The following is a 24243-nucleotide window of genomic DNA, read 5'->3' on the forward strand; positions in this document are numbered from 1 at the left end:
TCGTTTTTTTATATGGTTCAGGAATGTAACGTTTTTTCGTTCAAATGTAAGTAAATAAATCAAAGGATATCTACTTAGATTAAAATCTGGCTTGACCTTGCCTATTGGCTCATTTGCTAAATAATTTTATAATAAAAGAAAAATTAGTAAATAATAAAAACGGAGCATATTGACTGTCCGAACTTACTATGATACGACAACAGCGGAATGTCCAATAAAACCCAGCACCAACATAAATTACACTGCCAGTCAACTAAAATCAATTATCAACTCGATCCGAGCACGCAGCAAGTCACTTTATGAACTACTTTTTTTCCACCTCCACTTCTGATGTATGCAAATCACGTTCAATTTTTAATTTAGTTTACTATTTAATAATACGCATAATTACATACATAGTAATTGTGTTTCGTTTTTTGTTTAGTTGGATTTAAATTTAGGCTTAAACGATACAAGAAAGTCTATTACAAGTATGCCATAATCGTATGCATGTATATATAATGGTATTTGTATTTGTATAATTTGTAATTGGTAATCGTAAAAGTAATCCATTGGATGCGTGCACTTTGAAACGGTTTTAGGTTGAGACTTGAGCTGCGTTAGTGTCACGTTGCTATAGTTGGGGCTGCTCGTTTGATATTCTATGGGTTGTATCGTATGGTTAGATCAAGTGATAGCAACGGAACGGAAGTATACTGCCTATACACAAAAACAACAACACTTACATAAGAATAGATCTACTTACATACACGCCTAGGCATAATTATGCTTACATACGAACTAAGCGTGAGTTCCGGGGAATCGCCTTGCCAAAAATTATTGTGACGCCTCGAGGATACTTTTCGTACTTGTCCTCGCGGGCGATCTAGTTTATACAGTTTTCGTATACTATGGGGCAAATGTTACGTCTAATGTCTACATATTCATGCGGGAATAGTTTCGTAGTTGGCTTAGGAGCTAGTTGCGAATACACACGTAATAGTGGCTATCCAATCGTTAGTGCCTTCTCAAGCTTCGTTTCTCGTATACATGGTTTACATTCATTATAGTCTTTTAAGTTTAATCTGGGAAATCATAAAACAAATAATGCAAACACATAAATTGTACAATGCCCTTAGCCTAGGTTTTGGTTATCTTATAACGCTTCGCTGCCGCAGTTTCGCAATCGGAATCCCCAACGGCCGGCTATTACACGAACTTTACAATTACAACATCCTAGCCCAAATCAGGACCTCCGCAGTTGGTGAACCCGTAATCCGAAAAGCTTTCGAAGCTCTTCAACAAATTTCAGTAGACCGAATTGTGATGCTCGTAATTGTGATGATGTAAATAGGATGGAATAGCGGTGGCATTGAGCTCCGACGCCCGCCGTCGCAGCGCGGCGATGCTGTGACCTCGCCACACGTCGTCATCGGTGGCGCCATCTGTCGGCGACTGCATGGACTGGTGGCAGAGCGGAAGTCCTGCGTCCTGTTGCTGCTGTGTGGGTGTCGGTGGCGCCATCTGTGGATGGGTAGGGGAAGGTGAGAGAGCTGTAGACGAGACACGAACCGTGGTGACTTACCTGCTGTTGTTGGTGAGCTTGCTGCTGCTGCTGTTGGTGAGCCTGTTGCTGCTGCTGTTGGTGAGTTTGCTGCTGCTGCTGCTGGTGAGCCTGCTGTTGTTGTTGCTGGTGCAGCGGCTGTTGATTAACAGAAAACAAGTTGATTGAATGCAATTGTACAGTAATAGTTGAGTCTAACCATCTAATCTCAGGATTTTTAATTTTATGGCCGTTGAAACGCACGGAAAGTTTGAACTTAATTTTCTACAAATGATTTTTAATTTTTTTAATGTCAATCGTATCTTAAAACTGCTGTTCAAAGTGAAGCTTTCGGTAAAAATTAAGGAAAGCTATTTTAACTTAAATTGATACCGTAAATAAATATCAGTAATATTTCAACAATAATAAGGTTTTAAATAAACAATTTAACTACATAATTTTAAATATTTTAGTTTAGATTTTTGATAAGTACATTTTATTTTAAGTTGTTGTTGTCGTGCTGACAACCGCAATATAAAACAAGAGAGAACGCTATAGTCGGGTGCCCCGACTATCAGATACCCGTTACTCAAGTAAAGAGAGTGCGAGAGAGATGGAGATAGAAACTTTGATCACGCATAACTTTTTAACGAATGGTCCGATTTGAAAAATTTCTTCAACATTTCGATAGGTATTGATAAACACAATAAAACTGCATTTTTACTTTTCCGAAATATTTAAATTTTTAAAATCGTATATAAGCGATTGTGGGCGTTAAAGGGGGCGTGGCACATTTTTGAAACAAACTTGCGCTGCGTAGGAACTCCTAGAATCTGCATGCAAAATGCCAATCTTCTAGCTTTTATAGTTTCCGAGATCTCAGCGTTCATACGGACAGACAGACAGACAGACAGACGGACAGACAGACGGACAGACGGACAGACGGACAGACGGACAGACGGACATGGCTATATCGACTCGGCTAGTGACCCTGATCAAGAATATATATACTTTATAGGGTCGGAAACGCTTCCTTCTAGCTGTTACATACTTTTGCACGAATACAATATACCCTTTTACTCTACGAGTAACGGGTATAAATAGAATGAAATAACGAAGCACTTTATCGGTAGCATTTGTTTCCTTACGTCTTATTTTAAAGTCCTTTGACTCGAAAAAGAACTGATTGACATACAATTATCTTAATTGAATTATATTATTCCGCCTAAAATGAAAAAGTTGTAAAAATTCTTTAATTTGCACGGCCAAATCAATAAATCAGCATTTTGTTTTAAAAATTCGTTAAAAAAAAAATGCGAGAAACAGCTAGAACCAAAAATTCGTTGATAATTTTATATCACGGTAAATTATTGAAATCGTTAAGATTTGCAGAAATGAAATCTGTCACTGGTCTGACTAGTACTTTACTTTTGTATTTCCATATCATAGTCGTGGGTGATATTTATTTACATATATTCTCTCCCTATTTTAAAGTACAAAAATGGTTCCTTAAATTTGTTTACCATTACTTTAAGAGGCAATATCAATTATAAATATATATTTTTGTCCAGTCATATTGTAGATATAACTGTTCAGGAGGACTCACCATGGGCTCGCCGTTCAGCTCGTTTTGGCTGGAGTTCGGCTGCGCGGAAAGTGGCGGCGGGGTCACCGACGAGCAGCTGTTCATGTTCGGCGGGGTGGTGGCGCTCGGCGAACCACTGGGCCCACAGCTGACCCCGCCCACACTGTGCTGGTACATCATGGAGTCGCCTGCGGGGAAAAAGTACGAGAAACATAATTAATAACCCGCCTTCGACGCTTGTGGACCGAAATTAAATCAGTAGTTCATAAAATGTTTAAAACTCTGTGTTCTTTTAAGGCTCTCTGTTTGGAGTTTTAAAAAAATCTTCTGTATTTTAATACATTAACAGAAAATACGTTAACAGAAAAACAAAAATGAACTGCAACTATTGATTGACTATTTTTGAGCTAAGAAGTGACATAAAATAACATGGGCACGATCCTAAAGTCCCAGCAGTAAATATCAATTAAAGTATATCCGAATAGTTATATTAAAAGAGAGAAAATAACTTAGGGAAAGGCAGTTGTGTATTCATGATTAAGGTGTTGTTGAAATTCGCTGTATTTCTGGGTTATATAATTTAAAATATGATTGATAAGTCCGAACAACACAAAACTTGAAGGGTCACATATATCATAAGACTTTTTCATAGTTGTAACTTACGAGGGCGTTATGTCATGTCACCCAGTTTTATGTGCAAGCAGAGCAGCGCACAAAAAATTAAAAATCTTAAAAAAAGTGTAACAATGAAAACTTTTGCTGACGGTAGCCGGAGCCGAAAAATAAAAAATCGACATGAACATGTCTCCAAAATGTCAATTAGCACAACTATACGAAACCAAATAAAGAAGATGAAAAAATGCCTTTGGGTATTCCTGAAAATTAAACGACTGACTGTTAATTGATCGAACAAACAGGCAGCCCGGGGCATTATAAATGATACGACGCGGTACTACCCATACGCATGCATATGTTTTGGGGCTACCGAAAAAAAGTGTTATGAGTTCAAAGAATTGAGAGACGCGGACTCTGCGTCGTGTTTGGTCAATTGTCGGCAGAACTGGAACTCAAACTGGAACTGGATGGTATCGAAAGCTAAGCAAATAAATCGCCAGAGGCAAACAGTCGCCATCCGAACAAAGCCCCGAAAATAAAAACATGGCAGGCGAAAAAGTGTCAACGCTTGGCTTTTGTCAGCCGCATGCAGATGGAAAATTCCCGGGCATGTGATCGTGGCAGAGGTTTCTCGGAGGGCGGGGACGTGGCACAACACCTACCCAGAGCATTCAGGCCGTAGTGCTGATAGCTGCCCGCTCCCAGGGCGGAGCCCATGTTAATGCCCGAGTTCAGGCCGCTGTTCAGCGAGGACGAGAGTGGCGAGGACTGATTCAGCTGGCCAAAGCCTGCGCCCACATTCCGAATTCCCCGTTCCGAACAAGCAGCAGTTAGTAGGGGGATGGTACGATAGTTAGTGGGGAGTACCTCTTTTTATCGTTCTTGATCACTCACCTGCCGTCATGGGGTTGACGCCCACACTCCAGCGATCCCCGCCGAACATTCCCGTGCCGCAGAGGCCATCGCCCATGGCGATGTTGGTGATGTTGGCCCCGAACGGCGGAAGTCCATGGGAGGGCAGCAGGGCGCCCGGGGTGCGGAACACGTTGGTGGTCTTCTTGCGCTTCTTCCACTTGGCGCGACGGTTCTGGAACCAGACCTGCAATGATAGGGGTTAGAAGTTAATATCACTCGTTTTTAAATAGTAGTAACCGAACTATCAGTTAATCTTTGATACGTAAATTAAATACAAATAAGTTATGTGCTAGTTAAAGTTTAAACCAAGTTATAATTTGTTTAAGTGACCCACTACACTTTTGCCTCTTAGACTATATATTTGAAAATTGTCAACTTAACCGATGTCTTAAAATCTTGTTCTTTGGTTCCGCAATATCTTCAGATAATCTTTAATACATGCAGGATGTACAAATAACATAAGCTAAAAGTTTGATATAGGCCTAATGAATTAGCTTTATCATCAGCTATTTATAAGCTATAAAAGTGATTATTAGCTAATTTATATTTTGTAAGTAAACGTCAACTTTATTGGACTAAATATAAAATAACAGTCATAATCAACTTTACTGAACTCTCGCAATTATCTTTCTTTCTCTCTTTATTAACTTAAAAACCAGATTAAGATGATTTTTTTTCTTTTTCAGAACTAATTTACGGAAATATTTAAATAAAACAGTTGATTTCAATTGCAACGTAACAACGAAATCAGTAAAAAAACACAAGACTTTAGAAGAATTGGAGCGTATTCAAAGATAAGATAGTCATCTAAAAATAAGTGGTGCTCATATAAATAAGAAAATATGGATTGAATTTGGATAGCTGAGCCTAGTGAGATATTTTCAATATGCTGATAGCGTTTTCCCAGCTTAATAATTGTTGCTGAGACAGCCCAGTAAGGGCGTGTATTTCGGCTCCATGTCGGGCCACTCCCACCCAACCCTTCGGGCTTCTTCCGGCGCTGCTGCCTCCTACAAACACGGTCTTAATCGAGATCAATTACCGTCGTGACAGTCAAAACATGTCTCGACACAGGCACACACACTCTCGCAGAAACAGAAGCAGAAACAGATTTACATGCGCATAAATTCCATATGTAAATTCCTCAGCTGCCCACCCACTTCCCCGGCAATTTGGCATCTTTGGTCAGCGAGTCCTGGCTGGACCTTCGATAGGCTTTTGTCTTAGGGCCGGAGAGGTCGAGAGAGGCCCATGTCGGATGTGTTCGCTTCAAATTGGCATTTCCATATGCATAAGAACAGCGCAGCCGAACAACGTAGACACGTTGAGGTTTTGACATTTACAAGGCAGTACACAAGCACACAAGCACACAACCTCCAACCCCCCACCCCACCCACTCACACTCCACTCACACTCACACTCGCACAGGTAAACTCCAGAGGTGGGGGCAAAAAGGGTTGCCTACATTTAGGGGCAGGATGTATTCAATGGCAGTGCAGATTGCACGACACTCTAGTTCTCAAAATTCAACTCTAGCATTCCTTTCAGCTTGTTTTTTTTGCCTTCTTCGAGCGGCACTACAAAAAAATGAGAATAAAGTGCCAGCCGGTGAATGACTAGTGACATGGAAACGATTTCGCCAGGCCATCAGGCCTTCGCATCCACATCACTCGCAGTCGGGTTGACAACTTAACCGTTATACACACCCACCCACACACCCTCGGGCACATGCATATATACGGCTATATAGTATTTATAAATCCCAGCATTTCGTGGCAAATCTTGAGCTGTCACCGACTGTCGGCGTCGACTGTTTCTGTCTGAGTGCGCCAGACTAATGGGAAAGGAATACGGCCAAAACAGCGGGCCAAAAGCGGGAGGGAGCGAGATAGTAAGCGCGAAAGGGGGCGAAGCAAGAGCCAGAAAGAAAAATGGCAAGTTTCGAGCAAAGTAACTTTGCTTGTAAGGCCTTCTGATGGCCTGATGGTCCCCAGTGGGTTTGTCATATGTCGGACAACGGCAGACGGAACCAGAATCCAACCAGTTCAGGCGGAGAAAAAATCGATCTAAATTCAAAAATAAGAGTGTGGCATTAAGAACGCTTTGTTGATGAAATATACCTACACCTTAAAATATTGTTCAATGCTTTTGAACATAAGTTTAAACAGAAACCTTATGAACAAAACACGAACTTAGTTTAAGACAGTAACTTTTCTTACGTATTTATTACTTTTAGTTTTAATGAGTCTGCACTTACGAGTTTTATTCCATATTTAGATCGAACTTAAATTCTGTGTGAACAGTGTTATTTCTCAGCTGAACTTTTGTTGCTTTTTTATATTTAATATATTAAAAAACCAAATGGTTTGTAAATACGTGACTATCTATATTTCCTCCTTATAAATATTATTAATAGTGCTTACACCATCCAAGCAAAAGCTGAATTAAATTTATTGACTAAAATAAAAATCTAAAATTAAAATTAGCCCAGATGAGAAATCAGAATCTTTCAAGAGCCCTTAGTCAAACTTCTTTAAACTGAAACCTGAGCACAGGCACAATATATTTTTACAAAACAGATAAGGTTTCGAAATCTAAAAATGTTTGTTCATAACTAATTTTCAAAGTACTCTATTTCTAATTATAGGCACCTAATCTTGATTTCTAAACGTTTTCTCCCTGTGCACCCATTTAAGCCGAGCTGAACTGGAACTATCGCAGGTTGTTCAGGTTGGAGTATCACTGGATTTCTGGATGTTACACCAGGGACGCTAATGTGCCAGATTGTGCAAGGGATAATGGATGAAGCAAGGGTGGGATAATGGGGTGTGTACAGATATATATGTATTCCAGGGGGTTGGGCTGTGTCGGCGACCTTGACTTGTTTATGTTTTTTACGTGCTTATGCGTCGCTCTATTCATTAACTTTTAATTTAATAATTTAAGACAATGTCTGACTGTCTGGTCTCTGCTCGCTCCCTCTCTTTCGCTCTCCACCAGGCTCTAACCGTGTTGCCATCTCCTTCTGGCTTATTGAGTTCGGTAAATTAAATTTAGCTTGCTGTTTTATTTTGCTAGCCACATTCGTGTGAGAGCATTTCCCTACTCGCACACACACAATCACGCCCGCACGAAGAATGCGAACGGAAATAGGCAGAAGAAGAAGAGGTGGACGGAGGGGGTGAGAGAGGGAGAAAAAGCCAAAAGTCATTGCCTGCTTTTTTGGTCTAAGGCTGCGAGCCATTAAATTGGCATAACGTGCATGACGTGCCCGGCACGTAAATAGGCGTTAAAATGTCGGTTAAACAAAACATTTATTTTTTATGTCTGCCTGAAAAGTGTACGTATGTATTTACAATATTTGAGGGTGTGTGCCAGGCAATCCCACTTTGTGGGTGCGTGTGTGTGTGTTTGCTTTTGATTTGTTTTTACTCCTGATTCCTTCAGTTGCACCCAATTTGAAGCGTGAACCCAAACATACAAAATTGCTCCTTATGCCGCGTTAAATTGTGTGTCTAACGGTAATTTTTTAAGCTTCACCCTTATGAATAAATTATCAGCTGTTGAGTGGCTGCCTTCCACCCAAAAGTCAAATCACACGCATTTTTTCGCGGTCTTATAAGGGGAATTTTCTAAGGACAATGGTATGTTGATTATTTGCCCAATACATTTTCTAAGTTATTCCAACAATATGGTTTTGAGTAATTTAAAAAGAAAATAAAGCTAATAATAAAATACAATACATTTGATTAATTAATTTTATGAGTCAAATTAGTTTTGATGTCAACAAATATACAAAATCTCAGTTAAAACGAATTCATATTTCATGACTAAACAAATTTATGTAATTTCATGCAATTTGGATATGTTTACTTCTTGTTTTAATACTGTGGTTGATTTTTGCATTTTCAAAATAAAACAAAATCTTGTGAATTTGATTTCCACTCATAAAATATATTATCTATTTATTATTCCCTTAGTGAAATAAGTTTAGAACTTGAAGAAATGTAAATTTTAAATGTTTTAGAACCAATTTTAACAAACCAAAAAAAATTACTTTTTGTTGTGATTAACTAACAATTATTTTGTATATATTAAGAAAAACTATTATAGGTTTGAAAAGAGTAAACTTAAGTTTAAAATACATTTTATATAAATAACTATGGTAAGGCCCATTTTTCTCAAATAATTCAAATCAGTAAGCCTGATTTTTTATTGTGCCTAACTGCTCAATGCCTTCAACGTTTCACAAGAACTTTCAATCTGCAGACTGCACTGCGAGCCAGACAAAAAATAGAAAACCAAAACAAGTTGGTGGTCCAAAAAATTTCAGCCATATGTTCCATACAAAAGCATTTTCATGTTTGGACTTTTAATTTTCACTTCACGACTGACACAAACAAAAAACAGCAACAAAGGCAGAGACACCACCAGCTAAAGGCAAACAAAAACAGGGGAAAGGGAGGGCAACTGTTGCAAATAATAAATGAGTCAAGTTCATGAAAAAGCAATTTCTTGTGGCAGGCCGCAGATATTAGCACCCAGATCCCAGAACCCAGAAACCAGTCGTAGACCCAGAAATGCTCACGAGGGGCGAGCAAATGGAAGCAGAAGTCAGAAATTAAGTATCGGCCAAATTACACGGACGGGGAACTGCGGCTGGAAATGGGATAACAAGTGATTTGCTTTGATTTTATGGGCTGGTGGGTGGTTCTCTCCCTTCTCGGGGTGTGTGGTTATATCGCATTATGATGATGGGGTGGGTGTCAAAGGCCCAACGGCTTTTTATTATGAACCTGTTTATTGTGTCGCTGTCATCCTTCCCCGCAGCCTGCTTATGATTGCAGTTCCGTGCCTTAATGGTCTGTCATATATACGACCTGGCGGTGATCCCCTCGTTCCCGACTTGTTTACGATATCCGCTCGGTTCGTTATGCAACATTAATTGCGCATTATGCCTAATGGCTGATTAAACAGCTGTAAGGATAATAACAGCGCAAGGATGTCGGTAAGTTGCAGTTTGCATTCTGGTTTTTTCGCTAGCTGCGATTTGCATGCGACAGAGAAACCATATCGATGCCAACACAGAAATGCACTTTGCCACAGAAAGCCGCACTTCAAAAGCCAATTTCAAAATTATCAATCAGAGACGGGGAAAGAGTAGCGAGAGCTGCAGAGAAATGCAATCAAAATTCGATTAGCCCCAATGCAAATATTATTTGCGGGGCCAGCTAGTCGAAAACTTTTATCAGGTGGGTCGTTGGTCGATGGTCGATGGGATGGGTCGACAGCATCTCTTAATAAACGGTTGATTGGCCAAAGCCAGAAAGTGCAATAATATTTTTCGGCTCGTTTGCGATGACAATTTTTGATGGTCCTGCCGATTGCAGATTGGTTATTGCCTCGCTCTCCGTTGCTGTTGTTGTTGCTGGGACATAATCAAAAATCAATTGGCCAGGATATTGCTTTTCCTTGAACCCATTCCAGGAGGATGAGCTCCGATCCCCCTTGAGGCTGCCAGGCAACCGAAATATAAAATGGCCACTCAACAAAGTCCACACCAAACTGTCCCCTGGCTGCCGTCCTTTGATGTCCTCCTTGTTTTTTCTTCTTGTTTTCCTTCTCCGACTGCCTTCAACTTGAGCTCCTTGAGCATCTTTTTATTATCATTATTGGTCCTATCTCCGCTTTCATATCCTGCGACTACGACTACGACTCCGGCCCTGAGTGGTTTATGGAAATCGCTTTTCGGCCAATATCTTTTCATTCCTGAGCATATAAAAAATGCGTATAAATTCATAAAATGCCGTCTCGACTTCTGTCCCTCCTTCCCCCGCTCCTTCCCCCCGCACATACACACACAAATGCCAGTCGATTTATTTTATGTTATCCTTTAAATCCTGCTTTACGAGTCAGCCCCAACAACACTTGCCGCGACCCCAGAAAGCCACCCTCCCCCAGAGATTGGGGCTCCAACCCGCCGGGATTGAGTCCACTATGGCCGTCTCTCTCCCGCACTCCGGCAGCCCACTCTAGCCGTCTCTTTCGGGGAAATGTGTCCTTTGATAGACATCATCAAAGCGATTCTTTGGGCCACTGGGGGTGGCACCGGCCGAGTTCCGACTTGCCTGATTTATGAAATAGTTTTAGATGTTTTTCAAGATTTTTGTCACTCGTGCTTTTCATTTTGCCTTTTCATTTTCAGTGGGTTGCCGGGGCAACTGCAGCCTCTTTTTCGGGGTTCAGGATATTGGGGTTCGGGGGATGGTGGCCAATGCAACCCCCGAAAATATTCCGCTGCATTCGTGGAGCATGCGCAGCTCCACGATGCTCCCCTCTGATTCGCAATGTTCCTTCTTGACAAAGTTTTTCAGCCTTTTTCTTTTTTTTTGGGTCGTGGGGACTCTTGTCATTCTATCAATGGCAGCAGCATTTGGACCAGCTTATCCCCAGATAGAGCCCGCTCCCTTCCCCTGCGTGCAAAGTCGGTCCGGCACTTTGGCACGCCATTTTCACACAAACATTTCAATGAAAAGTATCAACGAAATTGCTTTTGGAATTGCTTCATATGCCATAAACAGAATGCGTGCCAGATTTCCTTGATGCTCTTTATGTGCATTTTATGGAGAACCCGCCTGCAGGTTCAGTTCCCTGGTCGAGACTGGTTTTTAAAGCTTTCGCTAAATTTAGCCCGCCCACTTATTTCGCTTAGCTCCCTCATTGGTCCCACCTTTCTCTTTTTTTCTGTTGGCTGCATATTTTCGTTTTTGGTATTTCAATTAAAGTTTAATTAAAATTTGCGATGCCATGGTTATATCAGACGCGACCCAGTCGCCTTTGGCCCGACTTCGAGTGCTTCGCTGGAAAATACTCGTTACAATGTCCCCGGCTCCTTGACCCCCTCTCCCCTTCAGGGCTTTTAATAAAGATGCTCACTTTTTATGAGAATATTTCGACTAATTTTCGCGAAATATTCGCATATTGGCTGGGCGTCACATAGGTCCGGCTGATATCCCGCCTTCGTCTACTCCATCTGTACCATCTTCAGCAGTCGGGGGACTATTATTAGGGGGGCATTAAGCGGCTCAGCAAATAAATTAGTTCTGTCTGAAGTCGAGGCAATAATTTATCAGCGCTCACAGTGGGAAGGCCGATGAGTTCCTTTTGGATGGGAATGGACTCCCTTTGAATTCGCCTGTGGCTTAGGCCAATCGATATTCCCTATTCTTGCCGAATCACGAGCCGTTTAGATTGTTTACCAGAACTTGAAAAATTGCCGGTCTCAAATCAGCGTTTTGATACATTTCAGTATTTTTAACATTATTTAAGGTAAGAGTTTAAAAAATGCACAAGCTGTTTAACTAAAGAAGTAAATTAAAGTTTTTCCTAACTCAAGATGTTTTGTTTTTAAATCTTACTTAAATCCAAAGAATACATTTGAAATTATGTATTGTCAACATTCTTCAAACAATACTCGAGTGTGTACTGTGAAGTTGGCCTTAAGTTATTGTTTTCCAGATAATTTGAATAAATTAAGTTTAAAAGATTATGTCAAAAGTGTATTACTTTGGCTGCTAAAGCCAAACCAGAGAATGCTTACAACATATTATCATCCGCAGATCAAGCACTTCACTTAATTTATCGGAATTTTAATCTAAGCAATCAACTAAACTAATAATCTAAGCGTAGTTAATGAAACTACCTAAAATAAAATGTACTCAATTAACTAATTTAATCATAACATATTTAAATAAATTTTAAGCAAAAATCTACATTTGGCGATTCCCATTATTTATAGCAATAAACTTCAGGTAGTTGATCAAAAGATACAAGTTTCGACAAAAAGATGCATTAGTGTCAAATTAAAAGTAAAAAATTTGTGTCAAAAGGTACATTAATTATGGATTGTTTTTAATAAACAAACATTAATACTTTAGATAATATCTCGTTATTAAGCGGTTGCCAAGCAAATGATTAGTTGCTGACTCCTGCCAGGACTTCAACGGCCTACCTTAGCCCAGGTTGCCAGGCAAATTAATCATGTGAGAAATTCATTTAGTGCACTGGCACACACCCACGCACACAGACACGTGCTGGGCCGCCGCTCGACCTTCCCCTTTGACCCCGCCCCGGTGCAACAATTTACAACAATTTAATAAACAAACCAATAAATGTTGCAGCGCTCCAGACAAAGCCGACACAGTGCTTTTGACAATGTCAGATCATGATAAGTCAATTTGGTGGGCCATCTTCTGGGCCAACCCCGAAGGGCGAGGAATCTGCCCCCCGCGCAGATGTCACGTGTGACAAACAGATTGTCCCGGGCAAATTGCACGAATGCCGCCCACTGGTTTGGGCGGTGTGAAAACACAAATTAACAATTGCCGGGGTGCCCCCTGCTGGTCTCGGCCATTCTAATTTACCCAAAACTGGCGAAATCCGATTAGAAAAGAGCCTCTACCCAAGCGGGGGAAACTCCTTTACTGTGACTTTTATTTTTATTAAATTATATTCACCATAAATGCTGCTCCTTTTTGGCACACACGTGAGAGTGGCCGCTCAGCCAGTCAGGACTACGTGAGCCTCATAACTTATGCACCTGCTCACCCCTCCCATATTTCTTGGCTTATGGAGAACTTTGACTTGATTTTCGGGGCTAATACGGACAAGCGATTGTCGGGCATTTATCTGCGAGGGGTCGGAACGGCTGTCTTTATGCCGTCATTAGCTGCAAATCCTTGTAGATTGATTTAGGGCCAGACGTGTGTGTGCATATCGAATGAAGGTCCGACCTCGGCGAACACACACATATCCACACATTCACATATCCATATCGGTATATTCGTGAAAGTGTGAAATTTTCGAAGCTCTAAATGTTTTATTTCGCCTTCGACTGCGAACTTAATTTATATGCTAATTTTATTAAACAGCAATCCCAAAACTAATCCAACGGCCTGACATCCTCTAAGCCGCAACGACAACGCAAAATCAAGCATTAAAACAGCAGGACTACAACAACGTTGGGAAAAAAAAACCTGGATAAAAGCCGTCGGCAGTTCTAACAGCCTTCAGCTTCAGACTCACCCCCCGCCTGCAGACTTTACCCCCTGGCAGGTGATTGCATTGTCCTTTTGGACAGCCGGATCTGGATCCGGGAACTGGGGGCGGGGGCAGTGGTTCAGTGGTTGGAAAAAAGCATTAACGGGCTACACTGATACGCAATTATTAAAACAATTTATCAAAGTAGGACACATCCGGCGGAGGGCAGAAAGTCGGCTGGATCATCATGAAGGTGTCGCCGCCTGAGTTGCTCACTCATGGCTAATTGTTTTAGCCAGAGCCAATGGCCTCCAGAAGGATGGGGCCAATAAGACAAAGTTTTCGGCACTCATTTCCACCGCAAAGCAATTCTCGCACTGCACAGCAAAACATTTGGAGCAGAAATCTCGGGAAAAGAGCAAAAGCAAGCAGTGAAAGCGGAAGCGGAAGCTTAAACACAAATTTAATGAAGCAGTAAATTCGATTGTCGCATAAACAAAGCCCGCCCGCATGCAAAAAGGACCTCCAAGGGGATGGGGATTGGAGGTGGAGACGGAGATGGAGATGGGGCGACGAAAGAGAGACAAGGATAATGGCAGCAGCACAGGGGAGCTGTGCCAGCCACAAAAGGATAATGCCCATTGTGTGTGTATGTGTGTGGCACAAAGTTTGCAGGGAAAAAGGAAGAGAGTGTGGATGTGTGGGTGTGGCTGAATGCCCGACTAAATGTGACTTTATGTGCTTTAATAAAGTATAATTTTGGGCGCTTAAATGGCGTTCGGCGGCGACTTTCCGCCCAGAGCCTCGTAAACTGTTGCAAGCTGGCAACGAGAGATACTCCCAACTTTTCCACTGCAGCCCAAAAACCAAAATTCAAACGTCCGTTGCGGTTGTGTGCAACACAAGTGAAATGTCATGTCGCTCCTAAAACGAACTGAGCCCGAAATTCCGACAGCTCCGACCACCGAAAACTGTCAAGCCGCAGGACAAACCACGCAAAGTTAGCATACAGAGTAAGAAAAAATAATTAACTAGATCTGAGAAAATTACTCAGGGCGAACAAAGACATTTTTTCAAGTATCTCAACTAATGATAAAAGTTAGATTTTAGTAAATTTTTGCACCTTATTAGCTTCACAGAAGTAAAATATAAGTTCAAGTTGAATATGTAACTATGTCCGCTTTAAAAATGTGAATATTATTTAAAATGACTTAGAAAATTCATAAGAATTCATATATAATAGATTGCATATATCCTAATGAAGTTGCTAAAACTTAATCAGAAAATAGTTTCGCTTTTTCCTGTCCTTACAGTGAAATCCATATTATTTAAATGAAATCTTAAAATCTATTACTGTACTATCTATACTAATTTCACTGTATTCAGCTTCTTTCCCCTGAACTTAAAATTGTATGTAGCCAATGCCTCAAAGTTTGTTTTGAGTTAACCACTTGATTGAGGTTCAAAATTTTACATACAGGATTGTTTGAATCCTGTTGTTTGAGACCTGCACCATTCTTTCTCCATGAATTGATTTCTATGTCTAATTGATATCCTTTTTTCCCCGAGTAAAGGTTTTAGTACTGAATTTTTTCCCTATCTATATGGGATATAGCTCACCTGAACACGTGACTCGGTCAGGCCGATCCGCATGGCGATCTCCTCCCGCATGAAGATGTCCGGGTAGTGGGTCTTCGAGAAGCAGCGCTCCAGCTCATTTAGCTGGGCGGGTGTGAAGCGGGTGCGGTGGCGCTTCTGCTTGTTTTTGTCCAGGTGCTGCAAGACAGACACGCCAAAGGGAAAGGACAATGAGAGGGTTGACCTTTGTGAGAGGATCTTAGAACACTGACGAACTACCAGACTAGGAATGCAAGCTACGCACTACGTTATAGATTACGGACTACGGTTTACGGTCTACAGAAGTTATAGTTAGACTAGGATAGGAGTTCTACGGTTCTAAGTATGGAAATCAAAGTACACTTACTTTTGTTTATAGTTTACGGATATGATTCATAAGGTACGAATATGATTCATGGCACATTTAATTAGGTTCATTACACAATTCAGAACACACACATTCACGTTTTTGGAATTTCAGATTTTCATTGGCATTTTCGTTTCGGATCGAATTACGGATCGAATTGGATTGTTTGATTTTGATTTTGTATTTTTGGCATAGCAGAGTAGAATTTGAAGGAATAAATAAACATCGAAAAGAACATGGATTATTAAAAAAGTTTCGTATCAACTAGGCGCTATATCTCTTCATAAATCCCTTCACTAGGACTCTTCCTATCTCTCTCTCTATATAGCGCTGGCCTGCTCACCTGATCCTGTTGCTGCATGTTGTTGTTGTTGCTGTTGCCGTTGTTGTTGCCGTTTCCGTTGCCACTGTTTCCGTTCCCGCTGTTCAGCGCATTGGAGTTGTCGCACAGTCCGCCGGAAATGTGTAGGCGTGCCACGCCCCCGCCCACCGGAACTCCGCCAGAGGATCCACCTCCAGCACCGCCGCCAAGGTCGGCCAAGTTGGGACCCACGGGCAGTTGGCCAAAACTGTTGACGCCCGCGTGCAGCGCTGTTAACGCGGCCTTGGGCAGGTCACAATCCTTGGGACCTGAAATTGGTTAAAAGAATCTTGATAAGTTCATGTCGACTTCCTTAAATCTTATAAGTGGTAAGGGTTTTTTGAAAAACTTGTATTTAAATAATTATTATAGTGCATCCAACAGTTTTAATTCGATCGCAGTAAAACTGACAAACTTACAAGAAAAAAAATAAAACTAATACTGAAATTCGTACATCATTACAGATTCATCTAGTTTTTGATTTGCCTAACAATTAACACCGCCAGGGTCTATTATTCTTACCCTGTTTTGAAATAACATTGTTTAAAACATTTGTTTATAAAAGAAGAACATTTCATGTCGAGTAAAAATATGAATTATGTCTAAGGCCACTTAAATCAAAGGCCAAAAATTTAATTCCCACCCCATCAATTTGAATTTAAAAAAAAACTGTTTTTTTTAAGTTAATAAGTAATCATTAAAAAAAAAAAAATTTAGAAAAATCACTGTTAATAATATTTTTGCTGATAGAATCAAAGCCAAATATGAATTTTATTTCATTAAAATATAGTAATCCGTTTATTTACCCCATATGGATTAATTGCGGCTTCCGGTATTTATAAGGTTAATTTATCAAACCCATTTTGAGCCATGATATTTTATGACCATAAAATTAAAACCTAAAATATTTTGGTTAAAACTAAAATAGCGAAATTAGGATTTCGTTTCCATTTGAACAGTCTTATTTAATTTGTCTGACACAATTTTCATTTATATAATTTATTAATTTATCCTGCTAGATTGGTCACACACATTGGTCACTTTATATTTCCATCTCAGTTGGCCTGGACAAATATTTCGAAAGAAAGCTGGTCTCTGGATATTTAACTATTCGATTTTAATTTTTGCATTAAACCATGATTTTCTTGGTATTGGAATGGTTTATGGACCTGATCACCTTCGGCGTACATTGGATGATTTGGAAGTTTTGTAAAATGCTACTTTGGCCGTTGGTCTCTTTTATTGTGATACTTGCCTGGATAAACTGTTCAACACCAAAAACTCCGAACTCTTCCGCTGCAATCGGATATGAAACGGCCAAAGTGATTCCGAAGCTTCGGTTGACAGGCAGTGAAAATGTAAATATTACCAAATGCCTTTTTATTTATTTTAATAAGATTTTAAAACCAAACGAATTTTCACAGGGCAAATCTGAAGCTTAAATGCCTCCGCACACACGCTCACGAAGTTGGCAAATATTTTGTTGAATTGTTGTTGAATCTCTAAACGAATTAAAACCCGAGTCCGTATTCACTTGTTCCGCTCAATCGGAAAGCGTTTGTCTTTTAATTAACTAAGTTTCTCGCTGGCTGCGCGAACTGTGGACCGATGAGCTAACGAACTAGAGGATTGCTCGGACCGAACTGCGGCGATCGGATAAATTGAATTTTTCAACAACCTGTCATTCAGAAGGAAAAAGATGCCAAAAACAGTAACGAACGTGAGAGAGCGAAGGAGAGCGCGCCAAACAACAACAGGCTGAGGTGCGAGGCACACAGATACAGTCGGAGGTTGAAAGATACAGATACAACCAGAGCTTGGGATACATATACTGATGGGTACACGAATACAGCTACAGAACGAGAGAGCCGCCAAGTGCTAACCCCTTTTCATTTCCTACCTTCAGGCCTCACTTGACTACGTAACGTATTTTCGTTTTATTTCCATCGTATTTGTACGTGTATATCGCGGTATGGGATTGGGATTGGGATCGGGATTGGTAGTGGAAAGGGGTACGGGTGCGGGGTTCGGGGTCTGCGATTCACGGGAGAGTCATCTTCATCGTACGCCTGGAATTTTTAACATGTACGTGCGAGAGCGACTCCGGGCTCAACTCTTTCTACCCGACTCCCTTTGTTGCCCGAGCTCAACTGTTGCTACAAGTCAAACATTTACTCATCGCCGGTTGATGCGAACTCTCGTCCCCGAGATGTAACCTTTTGGGGGACCCGCGATGCCGTCACGATGTCCATTCGATTGGGCTTAAAGTGAAGGTGTAGGCGGCACTGTCCACTGTCCACTGGCCACTGGCCTTGTGCAATTTCCTCTGAAAGCGAGTCCGAAATGCAAATCGCGACTTAGCGGAAAACCTCCTCCTCAGTCTCCTCCTCGGGTGCAATCCATTTCAATTTCATCTCGGCAGTGCTTGGGTAGTGGAGAACACTCTCGATTGCCGACTTTGATGTTGGCGGTGCGGGAACGGCGGCTCTCAATGATTTTTATTGTTTTCGAGATGGACTTGTTAAAATTTCGGCATACATCACAGGCCCTCGGACGTCAGAAATCCGGAGCGGTGTTCGAATATCAAAATCCACCGACCAACAGGTGAACGAGTGCAAGTCGAGAGACGCCACATAAAACCATAAATATAAATATCAACAAATAAAAGATATGGAGTTCCTCCAAGCGACATTCCCTGAAACGGGCTTTGTTGCTGCTGCCGGGTAGTCGCGTTTAAAAGCGCTGCCCGGAAAGTGCTAATTTTTACACATACACCCAGTGCGGCTACTGTTCATTAGCGATTTTCAGATGGTGACGTCCCCAATCGGGACCAGTCAACCCCCCTCTCCACACCTTGTAGCTTTTTCCCGAAGAGGTTTCCAATACGGCTGAGCAACTGCAATTGTGGCAAACTGTAGCAGCGATGAAAGTCAGACTGTCTCACTGACATATTTTTGGAACATTACGCAGCACGCACAGAGCGATGGTTGAATGCTCATGAAAGTCCGGGGAACTGCGCCAAAACGCTGATCGTGATTAGTAAATTTAAGGCGCGGTGTTAGGTGCGATATCTCCATCGCAACTCCAGGCCTCTCCATCTCGAAATTCACGCTCGATGGCAACATCTCAAACATGTATCTGCGACTGGGAGATACATATGTACATCGCCGTTGGTCCGTTGCTCCAAAGAAGTGCGACTTTTAACATCCAACAGTTCCCGCTTCCTTCTGTTTTCAGTTTTCTGTTTTCTCAAATCAGAGCCATACACACATGCACACTCGCCCAAATAAAGAGTGTGTGTGCGGAGAGTGTTTGGGCCACGTTTGGGAGCCATAAAATAGCGCCACTTCTCGAAATCGCACTTTGCTGGCAATGGCCCGAACCCGAGCCCCGACCCTCGTCCGACCAGCTAGTTAGTTAGTTGGCCTAACTTTGATTTTTTCACCTTGCCTTTTACAGTTGTAACACATAAATATTAAAAAGAAGCAGCCCTAACTGTTCATTGTGTATGCAGATCAAGATGACAGTTTCTTCATTCAGGGCTGAAGTCCCTTGGAACTGAAGCTCACTTATTGCGGGCCTCTCTTTGGCATTATTTTTGTACTATTCAAATGCTACTTTCTGTTGATAGTTCTTTGTTGAGATTTCACGATTGTTAATCAGCTAATCGAAAGATATAATGATTTCGGAAATTTAAATGTAGAGTTTTCTCTGATATCAAATGAATATCGATTGTATCTAAGGTCACTTTAAAAAATTATTCATCTTTAGATGTTACAATTGAATATACCGACTACTTTTAAACATTTAAGCGTAAAGTAATAATTATTTATGACTTCATAGCCATAATTAATCCGATTTAATATCCACAAATGGGTAAACTTGTTAAACTGAAATGCGTTCTTATTTCGTGATAGTCGAAGCTCTGGTTTTCGTTTATATGCAAATTTTAAACGTAGAAAAAAATAATGGCTTTATAAAGTCTGATTTCTTATACAAATTGATGTTATTTTTCGTTATACAAACTTTAAATGTTATGATATAAAATATATCATCCGTTTCAAAATCATTAAATGACAGATCACAAGAAAAGTAAAATAAAAACTTTGACCGTTACGACTTTTGACTTGTACCTATTTGGCTGACAATTGAATTTACGCGGATAAGCATTGATAGATTTGTCATAATGCCAAACAAGTCTAGCCTAAAACTCTGTGTAAACCACAATATTTACTTAAAAACTTGAACATGTTCCAAAATCATTACGACGCCTGGTAATAGGACATAATTTTGTAATCTATCATCGTAATTTAGTTAGCCCTCCATTTGCAACCAGGCCAAAACTGCGATAATGTTAATACGGAACTGTAAACATTGCTGCTGGCCCACACGAAACCAAGTAACCAACACACAAATAGTCCCCTCAGATACATTTACATCTGGCCTGAAGCGGACATTTTAGTTGGTCTGGCGAGAAAGAGATGCGAAACGAAATGAAAACCGCACAAAGCGATTAATTAATTAAAATTGGCAAACATGAATTTATCGCGCAAGCAATTTGCACAATTTGCGCAAATCAGTTTGCCTGTTTTCGGTAGCGAACGCGATTTCTCCCGCAAAATATATGGACCTGGACTGGAGCAGTATGGTCCATCCAGGATGGGATACGAGAGGATTGGACTGGAGAGGCCTTGTTGGGGCACCCAGATGCACCACCCCCTCAGTCGTCAGTTGCATGTGCAATGTGCATAATTATTGAAATTTGGAAATTGTGCGGTTTTTAGCAGCCGGCCTACCAGGACATAGGCTCCAGGATGGAATCTAGGCTGCTCCAACAACTAACCGCAACAGGGAACAGAATCCGCAGCAACCGCAAAACATTTCAATGCAAAGCGGATGCGAATGGGGCACTGGGTGGGGGGGTTGAGCACATATTTCACTAGCGCAGGCCACCGCAAAAATGCCAACGCACAAAGCGAAGCACACGCAGAAATGTTTTGAGGGGGTGAAGTGGAAGGGAAGGCAAAGCGGGCTCTGCGCAAATTACAAATGCAATCATGAAATTAATTTAATTAATGCGAGGCTCACGAAAAAAGTCCAACCGAAAATGGAATAAAACGCCATTCAAGTTTCTTTCGCTGCATGCAAATTAAGTATTAGTAGGGGAGATTCACGGGAAAGTTCTCCCATTTCTTTTGCATGCAAATTGCTCTTAATTGTATGGGGCTCTCCACTTTCCCCCCTCTCGACCACGCACCCAGTATGCAAATGTTTTGGCTTTTCGCAGGGCCTCCGTTTGTTGTGCGGAACTACGAAAAAGGCTTACGGAATTTATTACGGCAGACTCCAGCACTGCAGGCAGGATTTTGGCAAAGGATTCCGCACTGCGAATCATTGAAATTTATAGTTTTTCATGGAGGTCGAAATGGGAAAGCATAACTTAAAGCGTGAAACTTTTAAAGCCGACTTGGACAGTTGAAAAATTTCAATAGTTCCAAAACTTTTGATATATTTGTTGCAGGTGTGTAACCCCTCTCGATTGCTCTCCATAAAATTTCTTTTTTTTCGCAACTAAGGACATTACGCATACGCAACAGGGACAACTGGCGCGTGAAAAATGGCAATAAATTAATAAAAGTAATTAATTGCAACGCTTCGAAGGATGCAAGGGCGAATCGCTTACGGGCCGGCAATAAAAATTGAATAAAAACGCGAGCCATAACTCATTTATTGCTGCAGTTGCAGTTGCAAGCAAACTGTAATTGGAGGTAGTGTCGGACGGGCTAACAACAAATTGATTGCCAAAATTGAAAGTGCTTGAACCATTGATCAACAGTGTGGTAAAAATAATTTATTCGCATGCACATACATATTATATATGCATATTCGGATTTATTAATATATTAATATGCGGACACAAGTAGAGTTTGATAATTACGTGCGTGCGCCGAGCGATGTGTGAATGTAATTCACAATTTGCGGCATATTTAAAAGAGCAATTATATCAATTAACACACACACGCCCACGCGATGGAAATGGGCCTGGGAATGGGAATGGGAATGGGACTGGGAGAAGGTTTGTCGAGTTAGTTAAATATACAACTTAATTATTGCTAAATGCACGCGACACCCGGCGCCATCTGTTTAGACGTCTCAATTATAGGCCATTTAGCAGACATTGGAGATGCCAATCGGAAGATCGGAAGTAACTACACGAACATACACTGGTGGGTGTGCTCAAGAAATTAGTTTAATTATGGCCAGGCGGATTGGATGGATTAATACACACATTATTATATATTAGCGCAATTCACTTGCCGATCTTAATTACAATATTATACGCACCCCCCATCGAGGGGCGAAACTTACCCAGCACATTGGCCCCAAGATTGTTCAGCATGTTTGCCGAGAAGTTGCGTATCGACAGAGTCGACAGTTTGTCGCTGTTTCTGATAGCCGCTCCAAAAGTTAAGATCACCTTCGATTCGCTGTCTGATTCGGGATTCAATTTGATTGAATCGAGAACCGATTGGGGGCAGAATCCCAAGGGGATTGGCTGCTCGTATACTCGTCTATCACAGAACGTTGGAGTTCACCTTCGGTGCGAACTACATGTCAATAGTTCGGTGGAAATGGGTGTGGCTGGAAGTAAATTAAGAATAAATATCAATTTGGTTGGGTTGACTAATATGTATACAAATGATTAGTAATGATTTTAATGAAATCCCTCACTACATTAATAACATGTGGAATTCCAAGCCATACTAGAAGCTTACATTTATGTTAAATAATTTGAAACTGCAAATAAATTGTTTAAATTAGTCTGCATCCACTAAATGTTTCGGTCTAAAGGCTTTCATCCTTTTATGCTTGCATTTATAAAACATATTAAATATGCAACACGAATCCTGACACTCGTATACATTGGCGGATTTAATCTTTGTTTTCTGTCAATAATGCGTGTTTTATTTTATGTTCCAAAGCCATATAATGTGTAAGTATTTCGTCGGTGATTTACCCTTACTTTTTAGTCATTAATGATGATTTTTAATTTGTTCTGTAACCCCAATTTTCTTAAGATTACTATTTATTCCATCTTGTAAATGTCCTCAACTTAAACATTGACCCTCGTCAGATGTCCAGCTATTCGGCCAATTCTAGTAATGTGCGATTGACTTAAGAAACTTAATCCGTTTCACTTTCCTTAACCGCAGAAACTTTTGCAGACGTTCGATTGTGTGGGTATTTGCATTGACTTTTATTGCTCATTTCGCAGAGGACTCACCTGGGTCCTCCTCCTTTTGCTGGCTCCTTGTTTTGTGTGTGCCACAGGGCTAGGGGTCAGAGTTCAGCAGACCAGCAGACGATCAAATTGCCATAGTAAAATTAATTAAATGCCTTGACCATAAAAAAGCCAAAGAAATTAAATCGAAGTCACTTGGCCGGAAGTTGCAAAGTTTCCTCAGCTCACACGCACACACACATTCACACACACGCATACATGCACAGGTAAGGACACGCAATGAAACGGAAGTCGAATCGTTTATTGATGAACTGTTTGACCAACTGACAGCCGGACACTGTCCGCCGGAGGGCACGGCGCTCTCCCACTTCCCCGGGCGTGGTCCTTCGTCCTTGTTTTTACTGTTTAATTAATAGCCTTTTCCGGCTGATTTCTGGCACATTTTCACTTTTTTATTCGTTGGTTATTCTGCGCTTAGATCAATTCGGGCAACGGCCTCTGGTGGCGACGGCTTCTGAGCACTGACAAACGGAAGCGGATCGAATCGAATCGAGTCGGATCGGATCGGAGCAGAACCCCGGAAACGTAGCGCTGCCTAGGCGGACTCGCTTGCATTTGAGGGCAGTGCGAAAAAATCAAAGCGAATTGACTCCGGGCCCTGATAACTTCGACAACAACGACTGCGCACTGGCGCCGGGTTCAATCGCCACCCCCTCGCACAATTGACGGGTAAGTCGGGCGTTATCTGCCTGCGGGCTTATCTCCTGCATTGATTTGAAAAAATCTCGAAAAAAGAATGAGACCCAGATGGGCGTGTGAAAGAGACAACTACCTGAGTCCACTGCCATCTTGCTTTCGTGGCAGACATGCTGGCTCGCTCTGGCTGCCCGCGGCAGTGGTTGTTAGAGCGGGTCGGGTATAGTTCGTGTGCGTAGGCCAAGCCACGCCCCCAACTCGGGCCAACGAATGAGGCAGTTTG

At 41.3% G+C, this 24243-nt stretch overlaps 1 protein-coding gene and 1 long non-coding RNA gene across 2 annotated transcripts; one reads left to right on the plus strand and one right to left on the minus strand.

Annotated features, from left to right (window-relative positions):
- Window positions 1-351: 351 nt before the first annotated feature.
- On the minus strand, window positions 352-23894 carry LOC108048072 (homeobox protein orthopedia). Its single transcript, XM_044461916.1, has 9 exons — window positions 23307-23894; window positions 22391-22663; window positions 16004-16290; window positions 15297-15452; window positions 4617-4821; window positions 4385-4510; window positions 3129-3295; window positions 1620-1681; window positions 352-1513 (listed from the first exon to the last, which is right to left on the minus strand). The coding sequence occupies exons 2-9, from the start codon at window positions 22419-22421 to the stop codon at window positions 1288-1290; spliced, it is 1260 nt and encodes a 419-aa protein (XP_044317851.1). The 5' UTR covers window positions 22422-22663; window positions 23307-23894; the 3' UTR covers window positions 352-1287.
- Window positions 17282-17575, plus strand: LOC123038143. The gene is made up of 2 exons (XR_006417790.1): window positions 17282-17379; window positions 17446-17575. It is a non-coding gene; the product is annotated as an uncharacterized LOC123038143 (long non-coding RNA).
- Window positions 23895-24243: the final 349 nt, after the last annotated feature.

The sequence above is a fragment of the Drosophila rhopaloa genome, unplaced genomic scaffold (assembly GCF_018152115.1).
Source record: "Drosophila rhopaloa isolate 14029-0021.01 unplaced genomic scaffold, ASM1815211v1 contig_115, whole genome shotgun sequence".
Taxonomy (NCBI): domain Eukaryota; kingdom Metazoa; phylum Arthropoda; class Insecta; order Diptera; family Drosophilidae; genus Drosophila; species Drosophila rhopaloa.